We start from the raw sequence: 14,233 nt of genomic DNA on the forward strand, positions 1-14,233 counted from the left end.
CTGCAACCGCATCTACAGACAGAAGTATGAAACGGAGGTTGATGAGATGAAACCTTGTAATAATCCTTACTTCCAACATCTACTTAGTTTTTTTATTATTCTCATACAACAAATGATTTACAGACTAGTGTGTGTGATACACAAAATCTCCCTCTGGACCATGGGTGCTTCAAGGACTGCTACACTTGTATCAGCAGCAAAGATGTCCGGGGACAGAATGGTGCAGTTGTGGCTGTGGGTATGGCTCAGGGGAAGCCTAGAGCAGCAGCTGGGGAGCTCTGGTGTGAATATCTCTGAGTGATCTAACACAGCAATTGCTGCTCAGAGTTCTCTGCTCAGTGGAGGGGGTGCTCAGTCTCCCTGTTGTCTGCAGTCATGCTGAGGGTGAGCCTGGGACTCACAGGGGAATAAGTGCTGCAGGTAATTGAGCTTTTTGATGCTTGTTTAAAACTCCTTTGATGCCTCTGAGGTAGTGGGATCCTTGTCCTGAATTCTGGACAGAACCAGGTAGATGTTGAGCTCTCAACCAGTTCCAGGGTGTATGGAAATTGTTATTCCTTAGAACAAATATCTCTAGTTTCAGTAACTCCTTGCCACAGTTAGAGCTATCTCATCCTCTGGAGCCTGCTGTCTACCCTTATAACTGTTTATATACTGTTCTTCCAAGTGAAACCTCAGTAAAACCTCAGTGTGAGGTAGGGGATGCTTTACCTGTGAATGAACTGGTTTCCCAGAAATTTCAAGACTGAACAAAAAATAAGAAAAAGAAAACTAATTTAGTTGCTCAGAACAAAGGAGCCTGAAGAGAGGGATGTTGCTATGGCTGGTTTTCACAGGGAAAGGGCACAGTGATTTGTCTTCAGCCAGCCTGTCTTCAGCCACACCATAGTTAGTCCTGGCACAGGGGAATAAGAGAAGACCCCGCCTGTGTGCTGTGCTGTGCTGTGCTGTGCTGTGCTGGGAGGGACTCCCTCCTTCCTGGGCGGTGCGTGTGGCCGTGAGGTTACAGGAGCTGCAGCAGCACAGTTGCAGTGCTCTTGTTCCACTTCTTTCTTCTGTGGTTTGCAGCAGTATCATGTTGTACAAAGAATTTGATTTGTGGTGGCATCTGAGTCTTTTTCTAGCAGATTCAGCTAGCATCCAGGAAGCCCACCACATGCCTATTCTTGTCCCTCCTTATGTCTCTGACTTCTTGATTAGATCTGAAGTAGTACGTACAGCTTTCCTAAAGAGTGAAATAATCTGCATATTAGCTCTCCTTGAAACACTGGCATTGTCAGTATTCATGAACTCAGTTTTTCACTCTGCTGATCAGTCATCTCAGTTCATTTCCAGGCAGCCTACGGCAGTGTGTAGAAGTGGAGCCAAGCTTTCTGAATAAAAAGACATGAGCTTTCTAGGATGATTTCTGGGGGGCAAGGCAATGTGCAGGGACACTGTGAGCAAGCACAACCGTTTGCATGCATTCTCCTATTACAAATACTGCGTGTTGTATTGAGAACCAGATGCTGGCAAGTTTCAGTTTGGGCATATGCATTTCTAATGAAAGAGCTTGCAGCATTCTTTGCCCAGCATCTTTTGTAATTCTGTTGCTAACCATATGTGTTTGTTTCAGAATCGCTCGCTGGCTGCTGTGAGGGTTAAGTGATTCCACTTACGGCACCATGGATGAGCTGCAGGATGTTCAATTGACAGAGATCAAACCACTTCTGAATGACAAGGTAACTCTAGCTGCTCCGTTGCTCTCACAGCTGAGCTCCAGCTGACTTTGTGTCTTCCAGGGAGCCCTGTTAGTCTGCTTACAGTTTGAAGTACCTGAAGCACTAAAAACAGTAATTGCTTCCCCACTCTGGTAATGCACCACAGTATGCCCTTCCAAGGCTTCAGGAAAGAAGGAGCACTGCAAGTTCAAGGCAGTTTGATATCCCAGCCCAGCAGTGCATCATGTCAGTACTTGGCTTTGTGAAGGAGTGGTAGAAGTCAGAAAGGTGATGCCATTCCTGGTGTGGCTGAGCTGTAGAACCTCTGGTAACTCCATCCTAGAGAAACCTTGGCTTGTAACGCATTTTCTTTTTTGACATATGCATATTCACCTTAGATAGGCTCCCTAAAATGCAGTGGATAAAAAATCAACTTAAAATGTTCCCATTTAGCTGAAAGACAGAAAAAGGGAGCAGTGTCTGTAACATCCCCAGGAAACCTACCCAGTGACACTTAATAATTCCTGCTCTTGCCGGATGTTCAGAGATTTTGAGTGGTGGCTGTGTAAATCAGATGCTCTTAAGACAAAATGGGATAGTGGATGGTTTGCATTTCTTGACCTTTAGTTCTAACGCCTTCAGGCTAACAATTGGAATGATAACAACAGTTTAAGCAAAGATGGTTAGCAAAACAAAACCAAGAGTGCAGTATCATGTTAATTTCCATTCCAAATTTTTTACTACTTCTGATTGCTTCATAATCTGGCAAATGTAACTGTTAAAAAAGCCTCACTGAAAAGTTACTGAAACGCAACAGCTTAATTCAGGAGATCCCAGTCCTCCCTGAGGAATGTCCTTTCATGATTCCAGTTAGCTCTTTGCCTTTGGGGTGCAGCCATCACTTGCTCAGAGGATTGGAAGATGTGCCTTACTCTCAGATTTGAGACAGTTAATACAGTAAATAATGGAATGTTTGCTTTCCTACATCCTGAGAATCCAGTTCTTTGTGCCACATCTGAAACAGCTGACATAGTTCAGTACTTAACACTTCATAGATCAGATATGCAGGTATATAAGATTTGTATGTCACAAACTTTGAAGAATGTGGTTAGTAACCTGTGCACTTACTAACTGTGATGAAGCCTGGGAGAGGGGAACGGCCGTCTGTTCGCATGTGGGAGGCAGTTAGGGTATTTGGCTGCTAGAAATGTTTGGGGTACCTTAGTTGCTCATACATGGCCCTAGCTGTAATTTTAACACTAAGATACAATATCTTAGTAAGCTAGAATGCTGCCTCGGGTGCTTTGCCCAGCCTGGTGCAGTGTCTGACAGCACTCAGTAGGGTCACCTTCCCTGCCAGGATGTGATGAAGCAGAGGTCTCTGAGGACATCCTTAGTAGTGCTGTTGCTCTGTGTTTTGGGTCACTGTGCTGAAGTCTGTTTTCTGTGTTTTTTTTTTAACAGAATGCAGCTCGCAACTTCCAGGACTTTGACTGCCAGGTGAGACAAGAACAGGTGCCAAGGATCTGTGGGCAGCCTTCCTGTGGCCCATCAGGCATGGAAGAGTTGTATTTTCATGTTAATTCCTTATAGGGTTTGAGAACGTGAACATGTCTGTTTGACAGAAACAGCCCTTCACCCTCTCACCAGAGCCTGTTACTGTGTGCTGTGAGGGGCAGGCTGCTCTGCAGTGAGCTGTGGAAGGCATTTTCTTGGAGAGATGCGATCTGCTGATGAGCTGCAGGTCTGTCACATCCCATCTGGTTCACTGAAATGGAAAGGAGGAGCGTGCATGCCCTGCCTGTTTGTGTTGAGAGGAGATAGAAAGCACTGAGTGTTACTGCTGCCCCAGTTACAGCACCCTTGCTCTTCTAAGCCTGGGTCATGGTGAAGTTGGGCTCACCTTGGGGGGGGGGGGGGGGGAGTTCTTCTCAGAATAGTGGGGAGATGAGCCTCAGCACTGCGGTTGCTATAGGAATAATTCTTTCAGAGGAGCAGTTGCACCACAAGCTTTCAAGATGCAGGATGCATCTAGGCAGAGCACAGTGCTGAGATGACGTGGTGTGCTTTATAGAGCACGGGCTCATTTCCCATGCTGACTTTCCTGTACTGGTTACACAGCATGGGACAGGCACCCATGGCTGTATTACCCCAGCAGCGCAGCTGGGGGTGGGTCTGTCAATGTCACAAGGTAGCTTTGAATGAAAGTGTGTCAGTGTGGATGAGTGTAGAAAACCTTCTGCAAGCCTATGCAGAGCAGGATTGGAATAAGAAGACAGTTTGTATTTTTTCCATCTCTTGATATAGGACATTGCAAGTACATCCCATCTGGGCAGGCACATGTCGCTGAACTGCTCTAGCATGATTCCTTGTGACTTATAATGTTATTTTAAAGCCTACAAAACTAAAAATTACCGGTCTTAATGTGTTGTAACTGGAGTGGACAGTCTCAGAAGCAGTTACGGTGATTTTTCTGGCTTAATAGGTTTTAATAAAAGTGTGTGTAAAGGTGGGTAATGGGCTTGAAAAGCACTTCCCTGCACCATCTTGTCTCTACATTTCTGCATCTTTTCCATCTCTGCCAGAGATTCAGCATACTCCCATGTAGGGTCAGTCAAAGGGCAAAAATAGGTGCAGTGTGTTTTGGGGGTGGCTGCAAGGAGGCTGTGGGGGTGGGCAGCAGCAGCCCTGGAAAGCCAGAGGGGACCATGGCTGGTAAGGACATGCCTGTTGCTTGCCTTTGTTTGATTGAGATCAGCAGTGAACTGGTGGCCATGACAACAGTTGGGCAGAAGATGAGATGTTCCTTTCAGGAGCCCCTTGGTAATTCATTTAGATGTTTTTTTTTCTTCCAGCAATAAGTTACATGGTGTCTCTTGTGATTGCCCATGTCCCAGCCTCACCTTCCTCCACATTTCCTACAAGGTGTGGTATTTGGGGCTGTACCAGGGCTGGCTGAGGCCCTGGCAAATGCCAGAGCAGTTGGTGGGATGGCTTCTTGTGTGTTCTGCCTCAGTTGCTAGTAAAGGAACAGTGCTTAAACTTAGAAGCCCATCTCTTGTTGCCTTGTGCAAAACTACTAGTGGCTTTTTGATCTGGTAAAGCATGGCCAACTGCCTTGTCCAGGGCCCTGTGGAAGTGGTAGGATTTTTCTTCACCGTGCTTCTGAAGGAGGTTGCTGCGGCTTTCAGAGGAATTAAGACCTTATTGTATAGCTTAACAGCTCTTGATTAAGGATATAATTTGTCTGGAGTCCTGCAGGGCAGAGGAGCTTTGGGGACAGAATCATTCTGACAGAGCAGGTAGAAACTGCCCACAAATTGCTGAGGGCTGATGTTCCAGTCCCAGCACAGTAATGTTCTCCATCAGCTGTAGCATCTGCAGGAGCCCTGTCTGGTTCTGAGATAGAGTTCAGGGGATTTGTGGGATGGATTTATATTATCTTATGTGATGTATTGTTTGCACTGGGAGAGCACAGCATCAGTGATGAAACGCATTTCAGGCCTTTTCACTTTTCTAACAGAGTCCAAACCCAGCCGCTTTAAGTGGAGATAAAGCTGTGTCTGTGCCTGGGCTCGTAGCTGGTTTCATCATCTTGCTCATTTTCACACAACTGAAAAAGTCACCCTCAGATCTGATCCAGTGAACGAGGCTGCTATTTTGCACATTGATTTTTCTCTAGTTCTGTCAGTGGGTGGTTTGCAGGACAGACCTGTGAGCAGCAGCCCTGCAGTGCAGGTGAAAGAGCTGAGCGGGCCTGGCTGTGCGGAGGTGGCCATCCACATCCTGGGCTGTGCTCAGGCTGCCAGCAGTGAGCAGGGCTGATGGGAGCTGTGCTGTGGTCAGGCTGGAGCCCACCCAGCAGCCTCAGAGCCTGTTCGTCCTTCAGTGCCCCTGGGGCTCCTTCTGGTAGCTGGAGTTACAGAGCTGGAGTTGGTCAGCGTTTATAATTGGGAGAAGTGCTTGCTTTGATCCCAGCTAATGAGGGTGCAGCTGGCCTGAGCACTGATTCTGGGAGTTGTGTGGTGCCACGCACACAGGTTAGAGATGCTGCTTTCTGTAAAGCTCTGGCATGTGTCACTTCTCCAGGTGACAAACATTTAAGGCTTATAACATCTTACCCTCCTCTGGAAAAGAGTGGATGCTGGCATTGTGAAGTTCTGTTAATTTCCCAGTGTATTTGTTTTCAGTTTGAAGTGACTTGCCAGGACTGGGTCTGCATAAGCTAATGCCCACTGTCTGTCCCACTTGGCAGCAAGGTGCTACAAACACAACCCTCTACTGAGCAAACATCCTCTTGCCTCTGAAGTTTGTTATTCCGAGTTAGTGTGGAGTGAAGAAGGTTTTAGCTTGGCTGCATCACAGTGCCTTTCAGATACAGGTGCCCTGGTTTTCTTGTGTTGTTTATCTACGAGCAAGTGCAGTTAACCCTGACAAATAACAGATTGCCTGGGCATCAGCTGAAGCAACCCCCACATAATCTGATAACTGTTTGCAGTGGAGATAAAGAGGAAAGCTAGCATGATGGCTTAGGGGTCTTTATCAATATGAATCTAGGTTATTCTCAGCAATTAAACATATTAACCTAAATCCAGGACCTGCATTTTGCTTGAAAGCTATGCGTACCCTAATGAAATCTATGTTTGGCTTCTTCTCATGTTAGCAGGCAGATGGTGGATTAAATGCTCTGGGTTGTTGAGGGACAGATGGTGTGGTGACCTACACAGTTAATAGAGCTGTGCTTGTACTTTGTGCTTTTATTATTATCTGCAGACCTTCTTTAGCTGCTTTGAGGTGTTCCACGTTAGCCTCAATCTTTTCCCCCTTCTCCAGGTGCTTTGCCTAAATACCGATGAAGGAATATGCTAATATTTTTGTAAAACTAAACAAGTCAGTGTTACTTTTCAGTCTGACATAAGCTAGCATTTCACTTGATCTCTAGCTAGTACTTTGCCGCCCACAGGAAGGGAGAGAAGTGTTTGCTCTTCAGCATCCACCAGACAGATGAGGACCTGAGGTGTGGAGAGGGGTTTGGGTTTTGGCAGAACATTTGCAGAAAGCTCACAAGGTATGGAAGAGGTGGGAATAAGAAAATCCAGGACATGCATAGTTCAGCTGAAACAGAAAAGGCAAAACAAGTACAAACCCACAGAGCAAAGAAAGCTTTCCTGTACAACAACTTGCTGCTGTGCATTTCTGGAATCAATTGGAAGTGTGGAGGTACTTGTTCTCCTATTGGCATAGGCAATACTACAACAAAATGTTTGGAGTTAGTGACAGTTTACTGAGCATTTTTTTGTTACTTTTCTCTATTGGAAGTTATAATTTTTCAAATAGATCTTTCTACTGACTTTATTCTGGTGAAGTTTTCCCACAAATACATATGTCATAAGCTTTGCAGTCTGGATTTTTGAAAGCTTTCATATCCTTGCCCAACATCTTTGCTTTAATTTATCTTGCAGGTGCAGTAGGAAATGGTATTCTGATGTTGAGGGGTGATTGGAAACAACACATCACGTGCAGTAGCTAATGTCACAGACACTAAATAGAAACTTCATTGATTCATAGAACATCCTGGATTGAAAGGAACTTTGCCGCACCCCAACTCCTGCTGTGGGATGTTTGCCACCCACCAGATCATAGAATCAAAGAATCATCAAGGTTGGAAAAGACCTCAAAGGTCATCTGACCCAACTGTCTGCCTACCACCAATATTGCCCACTAAAACATGTCCCTAAGTACCGCCCTGTTCAACACCCTGCACTCAGCCTTGCTGAACCTTATGAGGTTCACACTGGCCCATTTCTCAGTCCTGTCCAAGTCCATTTGAATGGCCTCCCTTCCTTTTGTTCTGTCAGCTGTACCACTGTGCTTGGGGTTGTCCCTAGGTTTGATGAGGGTGCACTCAATCTCACTGTGTAGGCTGCTGATAAAGGCGGTTCATTTTTTAATGAAGCCGTTAAAGCCAGATTGTGGTTGCTACATGCCAGCCTTGAATACAAGGTGCTATAAAGCATCTTTTGTATGTTGCAGTGAAATAATATAAAACTTCATCACTTTGAGGAAGGATTTGCCTTTTCTGTATGAATACCAGGGGAGCTGTTCTCATCAGCACTAAAACATTTTGTCTAGTATATTGAAGACCTTTGTGCTACTAATTAGTACAGTGAGTTCTTTGACTCTCTTGTTGAAAGTGCTAGATGGAAATTAACAACAGCACAAGCAAGATTTTTTTATGACTACTAAAGCAGAAGCTGCCCCTTATCTTTAGTATCACACCACTAAGATACTGATTTTGACTTCTGCTGACATGCCAACAACAGAAATAACAAAGGTAACAATGATGAGAATTAAATTTTATTTCTGATTTATTTATCGATAGTTCTTATTTCTTGGGAAGCTTTCTTTCCAATTGCTCCCATCTTAGACTCTCCATCTAAAAGCTCCCTCTTTGTGTGACACTGCTGTATTGAGTTCTGGAGAGGTTTCGCTGGCTGGGCTTTACGTTACTTATACTGCTTATTGTTAAATGTCTGAACATGAACCTTCCGTGGGATTTTTGTAAACACGCTCTTGCTTTCAGAATGCTCAAGACAATGTACTAAAGCTGCTGCCTATACAGACGAGGTATTGGAGGTTCCTGTGCTTTTTTAAATTGTATTCCTGTCTGTGAATTCTTTCAGCACAGCAAATGTATGAGCTTTAGGTTGAGAGAGGAATTTGCCTTCTTCCTGCCTTCAGAAAAATGAATGGTGCTTTCCCACTACCGGTGATTGATCTGTTTCCATCTGTTATGCAACACCCGTTAATGGTGTTTCAGCGCAGCTAATGAGTAATTGCAATACTAGTTACAACTCAATGCAGTTAGACACAGTTCTGATTCCTGGGGACACTGCAGGTCTGGAAGCACAGAGCATCGCCCTGCTTTCAAAAGATTTTAAGATGTTCCTAGTCTTCAGCACAACACCAAAAAGCAGTTCAGCACATCGTGTCTGCAGACAGGCTGATCTTGTTGGAAGTGTGACCCCTAGCTCATCTTTCAAGTTGTTTTTGAGGGTTTAAGATGGTCTGTAGTGGTTATGCCAAAAGTTTTAGTCTTGCCTGTGTATTATAGTACATTCAGGTCATGTTTGTGTAGGGTTCATGTTTACAGTGATGTGTGTGTGCTGGATGCGGCGTCTTGAGCCCACTGTTTAGGGGCTGGAGGCATTAACCTCTTCTTGCCCTAGGACAGGCTCATAACATTGAGTCAGTGTCAAAAGACTCTGCTGACTCAAAACAGTGATGGCAGTGCTGGAAGCAGCTGACCTGCTGCAAGGCTTTGTCAGACAAGAGCAGATCTCTTGGTGTGTTCATTGACCCTGAGCTAGGAAGCTACAGTTCTCCTGTGTTAGCTGAGGAAGAGGGGATTTACCTTCAGAACACAAGGAAGAAGCATTACATATGCCATGCTGAGTGCCTCTCTGAAAGTCCTGGATACTTTACTGGAGCACAAGAAAGCAGTGGCCTTACCAGCTTTACAGAACACATGGATAGGGCAGGAGAGGGAAAAGCACAGTTCTTTCTTTGTTCCATTTCAGGCTCACAGGTGTTGTCATTAACTGCTTAGTTGCTATTGGGCTCAGTACTTTGTGGTCCTGGGGAGTTTGATTTTGGAACCCAAGCCCAACCTGACAGCTATATGTCTGTTAAAATGATTTCAGTTCATTTGTCTGCAGAGCCTTGACCTGTTCTCTGGCAGATTTTGGAAGTGACTTCCCATTTCCATCTGGGCTGACAGTGTATTACAAAGGGTTACGGATGGACCAACATTGTGTACCTTTGCAACAGCAGCACATGAAAGCTTGTTTGTATATAAAATAGTAGCTTGGGGATAGCCCGGCAGCACCTTTGTCCCCCGATGCTTTTGTGTTTATGTAACCAGATTACACATCCTGTTCTGCTGCTGCTCTTGGTTCTCACCCAGCGTTTCTCTAATTTAAGACTTAATCCAATTACACAAAGTACTCAAAGCCGTTGCCTGCTTGCATAGATCATATTGTGTTTTCTATTAATAAATTTCTGCTCTGTATGGAAATGAATAATTTAGTTCAAGATGTTGCTTTGAATCTGATTTAGGCTTGCTTCCCACGCAGCCATCTCCTTTAGCTCTACTATTTCCAAAATAATGTTGCACGGAGAGGAGGTGGTAAGCACTTGCATGCAAACTGCATTAAGGTCTGTGGTACTGTAATGGTAAGAGTTACCAGATGGTGATGCTTCGTGGTTGTACAATTTCTTTTAGCTTATAGGCATGGTTTGTGTTGTTGTTTTAGTAATGTGTAGAAATCTGAGGGCAGCTGTAGCAAAGAGCAAGACAACACAATATCATAGAATCATATCATAGAGTGATTTGGGTTGGAGGGAACCCATAAGATCACCTCATTATAACACCCTGCTGTAGGCAGGAACACCTCCCTCTAGACCAGGCTGCTCACAGCTCATCCAACCTGGCCTGCAGCACTTCCAGAGAAGGGTTATCCACAGCCTCACTGGGCAACATGTTCCAGTGTCTCACCACCCTCACTGTAAGGAATTTCTTCCCAATATCTTGTCTACATCCACTCTCTTCCAGTTTAAAACCATTTCCTCTTGTCCTGCCACTACATGCCCTTATAAGAAGTCGCTCCCCAGCTTCTCTGTAGGTGTCTTCAGGTACTGGAAAGTTGCTATGAGGTCCCCCTGGAGCCTTCTCCAGGCTGAAGAGTCCCAGCTCTCTCAGCCTGTCCTCACAGGGGAGGTGCTCCAGCCCTCTGATCATCTCCGTGGCCCTCCTCCAGACCTGCTCCCACAGCTCCATGTCCTTCTTGTGTCAGGGGCTCCAGAACTGGACTCCAGACCTCCAGGTGGGATCTCAGGAGGGCAGTGCAGAGGGGCAGAATCACCTCCCTATGTGATCTGCTGGTCACAGTGCTCTCAATGCAACCCAGGACAGGGTTGGCCTTCTGGGCTGCAAGCAGAATGTAGGCAGCAGACACCTTGCTGCTTTATGTCCTACCAGACCTGAAAGCATAAATAGATGATAGAAAAGGTTTAACAGGTATATTCTTTGTTTTCAGTCTCCAAATAAAATCAATTCTAATTTTTTCTAGGAAAATAATATTGAACTTTGAGCAGCCTCATACTGTGAGTAGGACTGATTTGGCAATGCCAGAAAGGAAGCTTAATAAATTAGTTGTGAAAAGAACTTCTAATTTGAATTCTCATTGTTAATCATTCCCACTGTGAAACAAATTGTTTACTTCAGACTTTAATAACTTCTAAAGCTTAAGCTCTGGATCCTGTGCAGAGCTGTAGTGGAGGAAAGGCAGCTCAGAGAGCAGCTGCCGCAGCCCTGCTCCCAGCTCCCTCTGCTCACCACCCAGGGCTCTGAGCTCCAGTCAAGCCTTACTGCCTCTGGGGCTGCTTTTGGAAGTTTCCTCTGTGATGATTTTTCTTAATATTAGGAATCTTCTGTGAGACCTAACACTGCTTCCCTTTCTGGCCAGGAGCAGCAGGCAGCAGTCAGAGAAGGTTCCCCTGGGTGAACTTTGTGCCACTTTGGGTATGTGTCTACTTCTTCCCATCATCAGCCCACAGTAAACTTATACTTTGGCACTCATGTTTTGATGTGCATTTGCTTCCTCACTTTAAGAATCATTCAGAGACGTTAAGGCCAAATAGGATAATGTCACAGCCTCATCTGACCTGCAGATCCCCAGCAAGGAGTAGCTCCCAGCAATTCCTATATCTGTGTTTTATCTAAAATGGTTTAAAGTTGCTGTCAGGTTGTGTCGTACCACCTTCTGATGCTGAACCCTTTGAAGTTCACAGCATTTCCCTTTTCTGAGACATAAGGGGTCTGGCTAAAAGGAGCTGGGACCATAAGGCATGTAGCTGAAATCACGGGGCGTTTGGAGTCAATCACTGGCATTGCTGACCCTTCTCTGACTGTTACCTGTGTTCTTATGCCCAGCCCCTACCAGAGAGTAGTACTTAACAGTAGAGCTTTCATTGTGGACTCTGACAGTGGGAGCAATACCTGGATGCAGTATGGGAGGAGGAGGAGGTAATTGCAGGTGATGGAAGATGCACGTAGGTGTTGCAGGAAGTTTGTTGATCTGATTTGACTCCAAATTACTTCAGTGAACACCTTAGGTTCCCTTAAATTGAAATCCCAGGAATTTTTCCGTAGGAAAATTATGCTTTGTCCCTAGTTGTGTCAATGACCTTGCAGGCTGATCTCAGCTGCCCTCTGCCAGTCAGGCAGATACAACAGTAGGGCACCACACTAAGACCCCATTTCTATATCCAAACTTCTTTGGAGCAACAGGGTTAGGGTCCTGGGGAGCAAAAGCAGAGATTCTGAGCAGCGAAAAAATATGTGCAAAATATTCTTCAAAGAGCTGCTGTGTGTTGGGAACCACAACGTGCTTCAGGTCAACATCCTTTCCATAAGAGTGCTTCACTGATTCTGGGCTTGGAAGTTCAAACCAAGAGCTGCACAGAAAAGGAAAATCTTATGGAAGATAAGTTTAGCTGGGCAATTAAGATCTGCAATTTTACAGCAGTGCTGGGATTTCTTAAGGACACCAGAATGCAGGGAAAGAGCAAAGGCCCTCCATCTATCATGGCAGAGTGAGAAATGGTGCAGGGGAGCCAGCATGACTAAACAGAAGAGCATGGAGACTGCTGAAAACAAAACAAAAAACAGAACAAAAAAAGCACCTTTTTTTGAAAAGCAGGAGAAATTGTAAAAGGTTACAAACTAAAGCAGATTAAACAAAAGGATAGAGCGGGCACAAAGGGAATTTGATGATTTGCAAGGGGGGGAAATTGATTGTTGTATTTCAAAGCTATCAGCCATGGAAGCATGTCAGTTTGGAGTGCTGCTGGCTGCTCGGGCTCTGAAGGGGGGGGCTTGGAGAAGATCTGGCTGTACCAGAAAAACAGAACTTAATTTCTTTGTTGTGTGTGAACTTGCTGTGGAGCAGCTCAGAGGTTACATGGTGGAGTCAGCAGAGAGCCTGCCTGAAACTGCAGTGCCCATTGCAGAGACTATAAAACAAACAAAAGGCGTGCTTTGACAGCAGGGTGTCAGGGCTGCTTCTATCAACCCAGAAGGAGTAAATGAGTTTAAGAACGGAATAGTTGGGTTGTAAAGGGAGAGGTTACCTTCCCCTGTTGAAGCTGCCTGAGGGCTGCAGTGCTTCCCCTACACCACAAGTTTTAAGAGGGGTCCCAGAGAAGATTTGGGCATTCAGTGAACAGCTGTACCTGGCAGACTGGTAAGCTCGCAGAGAGTGCAATTAGCAGATCTTGGGCATGAACACTGGGCATGGTGCTTGTGAGGGGAAGTTGTGGGGAAAGATGGAGTCCTTTGGAGTGGTTGGTAACATGTAAATAAAGGCAATTGAATGGATGCAGCCTACTTGGATTTCCAAAAGACAAGCCTCCCTACCAAAAGGCTCTTAAGGGGCTTGTGGGGCATGGGATAAAGTAGAGAGGTCCTTTCATGGATTAAATACTGGTTAAAGAACAGAAGTTAGTTATTTTCATGGTAGTATGAGGTCACTAGAGAGGTGCTTTGGAGAAATGTGGTGGGTCCTGTGCTGTTTAAACCTGTTCCTAAATGACCTGGAAAAAGCGATGAAAGGTGTGGTGGTGACCTTTATCTGCCTATGGATAAATGTAAACGTGGTGCTCATTGAGTCAAACCATGCTGCAGTGGAATGCAAGAGTGGGCTCAGGGCTGGTGATAACCCAGAGGCATAAGACATTACGAGAGATGAGTGGAAATGTCAGCGCAGGGCTCAAGGCTTTCAACAAAGCAAATCAATTCTTGTTTATTGGGAACAGAGAACAAAGCAACCTCATTGTGCTCCTGTATAAACCGGCAGCACGCCCACATCTGACATTCTGCCAGCCCCTCTGCTTGGGAAGGACAGAGCAGGCAGACAGAGGCTGCTGCACCAGGGTGGCCATACAGGCTGGAGAACCTCAACCAGGAGAGGGGAGGTGCGAAGGGCAACCCAACTCGCTGTTTGGTGTCACTGCTGTGGGTTGTGGCACTGGGGCTGGCTGCTCGCTGCCTTCCAAGCTGAGGGCAGAACCAGCTGGTGCAAGAGAGGGGAAGGATGTTCCACCGCCTGCACATTATTGCTTTGGCTTTCCTGGTCTTAGGGTGACTGCAGAAGCTGTGCCTCCGGTCAGTTAAGGCTCTTTTCACCTGCAGATGGTTGCAGGTTTGGAAAATGAAGGGTCCAAGATGCAATACTCTGGGGATGTGTCACTGTGTGCTTGCCCTACCCTGTTACCAAAACACACGCTCTTTCAGTCAGACTAGCAGGGTTGCTGGACCTGTGGTGCAGCCAGCTCCAGTGCTCTGCCCTGCTCTGTCCCTGCTGCTCCTCCATCAGGGCGTTTCTCACACACACCCCAAGGGCACTGCTAATTTCTGAGCCGTGTTTCCAGTCTGGGCTTGGGCTGATCAATAGCAGCTGCCGGCATGTGGC

At 45.8% G+C, this 14,233-nt stretch overlaps 1 protein-coding gene across 11 annotated transcripts in view; it reads left to right on the forward strand.

The window, feature by feature from the left end:
• NDRG3 (NDRG family member 3) overlaps window positions 1-14,233 on the forward strand; it is a 50,158-nt gene that overhangs the window by 20,145 nt on the left and 15,780 nt on the right. For all 11 annotated transcript variants that reach the window (XM_032448632.2, XM_085519493.1, XM_085519492.1 and 8 more), the window contains exons 2-3: window positions 1,616-1,721; window positions 3,165-3,200. In XM_032448632.2, coding sequence (XP_032304523.1) covers window positions 1,665-1,721; window positions 3,165-3,200 — 93 coding nt within the window. In that variant the 5' untranslated portion in view covers window positions 1,616-1,664. The remainder of the gene's footprint in view (window positions 1-1,615; window positions 1,722-3,164; window positions 3,201-14,233) is intronic.

This window comes from Coturnix japonica, chromosome 19 (genome assembly GCF_054131305.1).
Source record: "Coturnix japonica strain WE chromosome 19, WE-NBRP24, whole genome shotgun sequence".
NCBI lineage: Eukaryota > Metazoa > Chordata > Aves > Galliformes > Phasianidae > Coturnix > Coturnix japonica.